The 4,866-nt window shown below is 33.4% G+C and overlaps 1 protein-coding gene across 1 annotated transcript; it reads right to left on the reverse strand.

Moving 5' to 3' along the window:
- Positions 1-845: 845 nt before the first annotated feature.
- Positions 846-3,939, reverse strand: LOC115242413. The gene is made up of 2 exons (XM_029818674.1): positions 3,643-3,939; positions 846-1,479 (listed from the first exon to the last, which is right to left on the reverse strand). Exons 1-2 carry the CDS (start codon positions 3,937-3,939, stop codon positions 1,069-1,071), a joined length of 708 nt encoding a protein of 235 aa, XP_029674534.1. The 3' UTR covers positions 846-1,068.
- Positions 3,940-4,866: the final 927 nt, after the last annotated feature.

A 4,866-nucleotide genomic window follows, 5' to 3' on the forward strand; every position in this document is an offset into this window, starting at 1 on the left:
GCACGCACGCACGCACGCACGCACGCACGCACGCACGCACGCACGCACGCACGCACGCACGCACGCACGCACGCACGCACGCACGCACGCACGCACGCACGCACGCACGCACGCACGCACGCACGCACGCACGCACGCACGCACGCACGCACACACACACACAAATTGCCAACTGCTAAAATATTTTTAAAAGTTTTTCATGAAATTATGATTTTTTTAACAACATATTGATATTAATATTAAGATCATAGAAAAGAGATATAAAAACGTAAACTTTTTTCACCATGTTTTTTCACTATATTTCACTTCTTTCGTTGCCTCTCTTTTCCTGCCTCTCCCTCTTTGTCTTTCTTTCCCTCTCTCTCGCCCACTCCCTTTTCCTCCCCTCCCCCTCCCTCTTTTTTTCAGAGAACTATCTTTCTCTTTTTTTTTCTTTCTCTAGCGCGTTTTTATTAATTTTCTGCTAGCTTCGACTACAGCTTCAAACAAACTCGCAGCACCAAATTCAAATCGACAGATTTTGTTACTTTTCAAGTATTTGAAGGAGAGAAGGCCATTTCTAAAATGGCATAAATTGAGTAAAAAGATGCACATATATATTTACAATATATCAATTGCTGCCATCATAATATTAATGTATTTGAAAAATACGCATTTCTTTGGTATTTTTTTCACAAGAAAAGAAATCTTTTTCAGATATTTTATTAATTATTTTCTAATTATTATGTAAAAATGTTTATTATATTTTTAAAAAATACTCTTTTTTTCATGATATAATAATAATAATAAATCTATTTTTGTTGGTTTTGATTATGATAAGGGAAAAAGTAGATTGTATTTATTTATACAACTTTATGCTGTGCATAATATAATGGAACCTCGTAATAGCGCTTAAGATCCTTTCTATATGTGCCAGACGATTAATGAGTACAGCTCCGTACAATGCATTATTACGAAGTTCCACTGTACTTATAAATATGTATAAGTACGTATGTATAAATACATCATTCTAACTAATACGGTAACCGTATATGTAAAAGATTTTAAAAAATATATTATTTTTATCACTTACTCTATTATTTCTTGATGTTTTTTAATGCATGATACGATATGAATCTCATTAGTAGCTTGCTCCACTTCGAAAGCCAATATCTCCAGTTTAGCTGTGGAGTAGAATAAAATAACAGCAATCATGATATCTACACCAAGGCAGAAGACAGTTTGTGCAATTATAAATATTTGCATAATGTAGAGAATAAATTTTCTTAATAGTGGTTCTGTCGAAAACGGATACCACACATCTGTGGGAAATTCTAGAGGTAGAAATAACGGAGCGCAAATAACGGTGACCCCTGCTATGATAAAAGATATCGCAACAGCCGAGATAAACATTGCATAACGGTCTATATATTTTTGTAGAATAATTTTTTCGCGATCTTCTGAGACTTCCACAAATTTTTCGATGCTCATCAGCAGACTCTAAAATAAATATTCATAACTCGAGATAGAATTACAATAAAATTTGAAATATACAGAGTGTTTCACCAAAAGTAACCATTCCCTTTTATCTTTTAAATTAAAAGAGACAGATCGTAACAAATATATACCAAATTAAATATTTTAAACTGAACTCTATTGTGAGCATAGTGGTTGCTTCCAAAAGTTATCTATGTTAACGAACGGAGAGATAATATTTTTATACCAATGTGAATATTTGGATATGATAATAGTTGTAGCGCTGTTTGAAACAAATATAATAATGTGTGATATAATATAAATATTTTACATATTATACGAGTTTTATCGACTTAAAATATCGCGGGCGGCATCTACTTTTTCACTTTCTGCCCTGTCTTGTAGCCAACCTCTGATTCGTGCATTAGAGATTGATATATGTCATGTTGTCATTTGATCATAAAATCCCCCGCACAATCGGGGCCTAATATTCACAATCAAAAATATAAGGAACTCCCTGTTCCTTATATTTTCGATTGTGCGGGAGATTTTATGATCAAATAACAACATTTCTCCAATATTTGTTCCCTACAAATATTAGAGATAAAGACTGACTTGACCTTTGTTAAAGTAACGTTCTTTTCAATTTTCCAGGTTATGTGACGTGTACAAGCTATGAAACCTATCGCTCATGTTTTTTTTTGTGCGTTGAACTGTTTCTTATTCCTCATTTTTTATTTTTAATCGCTAATATCTGTTCCTGTTTCTTATATTTTTGATTGTATGGGGGGCCTAATATTCAATCAAAAGTTGGCTATATTATAGCAGGGCCGAAAATGGAAAGGTAGATGTCGCCTGCGATATTTCAAGTTGATAAAACTCGTATAATATATAAAATATTTATACATTGTATTGGTTTCAAATAGCGCTACAACTTTTTTTCATGTCAAAATATTCACATTAGTATAAAAAGATTACGTATGCTCTCCGTTCGTTAACACAGGTAGCTTTTGGAAGCAACCACTATGCTCACAATAGAGTTCAATTTGAACTATTTAATTTGATATATATTTGTTACGGTCTATCTCTTTTAATCTAAAAGATAACAGGGGATGGTCACTTTTGATGGGACACCCTGTATAGTTGTGTATACGATATATACAATATACATATGTATACGTATATGTATTTGTGTGTATGCGCGCGCGCGTCTGCGGGTGTGTGCGTACATGTGTGTGTATGTGTGCGTGCATGTGTGTGCGTGTGTGTTTGCGCGCGCGCGCGCGCACGTACAAAGTGAGTGTTTTAAAACTTCGTGTATGTATTCTTGGATAAAAAGTATGATCAAATGTTCCTATGAACATTAGGCCAAAAACGCTTCGTTATCGAAATAATAGACACAAATGTTATCAAATAATGACTATATTTAAAAGCCCCAGGGAGGTATTTGTTTGTTTATAAGAGATGCTATGAAAGTGTTACTGTTATAGTTGACACTGTTATAGTAAATAAATAAATCAATATTAATTCTGTTTGGTTGAACTGCCTCAAGCATACTGACTTGATTGTAGGCAGTGATGCCAGATTCGGGACTCTGCAGCATGCCGTAGCGTGTAGAGGGGATACGCACACAAGCGTGAACCATGTATATGTAATGCACAGAACGCATTGCGCATTACATGTACACGGTTCACGCTTGTGTGCGTATCCCCTCTACACGCTGTGGCATGCTGCAGAGTCCCGAATCTGGCATCACTGATTGTAGGTACGTTGTCTCTTACTGTATTCAAATATAGAGGTCTACATTAAAACCCCCGTCCCTTTCTTTCAGTGGATCGTAGATCATCATAATAGCGTGTGCTGGTAAACAAATACTATTTCAGAATCAAAACACTAAAGACACAACTTTCCATCATGGAAGGAAAGAATCTAATCTAAAACTCAGTCATTATGAAATCTATTTGTGTTCATTATTTCGATAACGAAGCATTTTCTATGTGTTTAATGAATTTTGTGATGATTTTATCTTTCATAATTAATATCTAGTTTAAATATCTAATAATATTTTCTAAGAATAAATAATATGTTTGAATGATGAAGAGATAACACACACACATACGCGCATACGCATGCACATGCATGCACACACACGTGCATACACACGCACACGTATGTATATACATTTACCTGCAGTTGTTGTCTTTTAATTCTACACAAAATTGAATTGAAAATAGCTTCGGTTAAAGCTGCTATGTGAGACATGTTCTTCATTAATATACCGATATCATTTCGACATTTGTATGTCTTTATTATCATTGGTATCCATACTGTCATTAATATGAAAATAGCGAAATAGTAATAAAGATTGCGAAGAAGGACTTCATTTTTTTCGATATCCGGACGTGCCGGCCATGTGTTCGTAAAGGTTCCGAATATTCGGAGAATATAAAATATCCGTTCAAACTTTAGATGGATGATTGCCATATTAAGACATCAATGCTTATTACATAAAAAGTCCTGGATAACTGTAAAGCGTGATATTGCACATCAGAAAAACACTGCAAGATGAAAAGCGGCAGATTAAAGCGGAATAGTACAATCAATAATGCATTAATCATTTATAGACAAGTATCTGATCTTTTATGATAATGATACCTATGCCACGAACGGAAATAAAGTTGAAATACGTGCAATATGTAGTGCATACAAATGCTTGAATAATTGCAATAGATATCTATAGTGCTGCAATTTTTTTTTGTTTAGTTACTCTGTAATTTTATGGTAGCATATATGATAAAGGGAGAGTAAGATAATTGTAGTCCTTTATATATCATCATTTTTTGTTCAATGTTCAGTGATACTCAATGCGAACCAAGTTATTGGTTTGCTTTTCACTGACATCCAGGATTCAGTAATTACTATAAATTGTGCCAATCAGCCTTAAATAATGTTAAATACACAAAATGATTCAAAAAACGTATAAAACAACTGGAAACAAGATAACTTCTTATACAAAAATTAATAAGAAATGTAAAATAAAAGATTTTCTGTACAAGACTTTGTTTTCAAGAAATTTGGTTTTGGATCAATATTACATCCAAATCTGGAGAGATGGATTAACGGAAAAGTATAACAAGTATCCTGAAAACAAATGCTTTATGGCGTTTCAGGTCAACAAATTGTTACATCTGTAAAACAGGTCATCGACCAAAAGAATCGATGTTACGCGCTGTTTGTTTCAAACATTCTCTCGGTAGTCCATTTTTTGGTCAAAGAATTTAATCTCTATTATCTGGGATAAAACTTTTTGCGATCTTTCAAGGCGAGGAGTAAAATTAAATAAATTATTATATTTAATAAAAAAATATAAATATAAATAAATAAATTAAATTAAATAAATTATTATATTAA

The sequence above is a fragment of the Formica exsecta genome, unplaced genomic scaffold (assembly GCF_003651465.1).
Source record: "Formica exsecta isolate Colony F162 unplaced genomic scaffold, ASM365146v1 scaffold594, whole genome shotgun sequence".
Lineage (NCBI taxonomy): Eukaryota > Metazoa > Arthropoda > Insecta > Hymenoptera > Formicidae > Formica > Formica exsecta.

Excerpts from the sequence above, each read along its gene's own strand:
- LOC115242413 (XM_029818674.1), bottom strand. The coding sequence starts at position 3,939 with ATGGCAATCATCCATCTAAAGTTTGAACGGATATTTTATATTCTCCGA. Across the intron at positions 1,480-3,642 it reads TTAAAAGACAACAACTGCAG|AGTCTGCTGATGAGCATCGA; the intron begins GTAAATGTATAT and ends TATTTATTTTAG.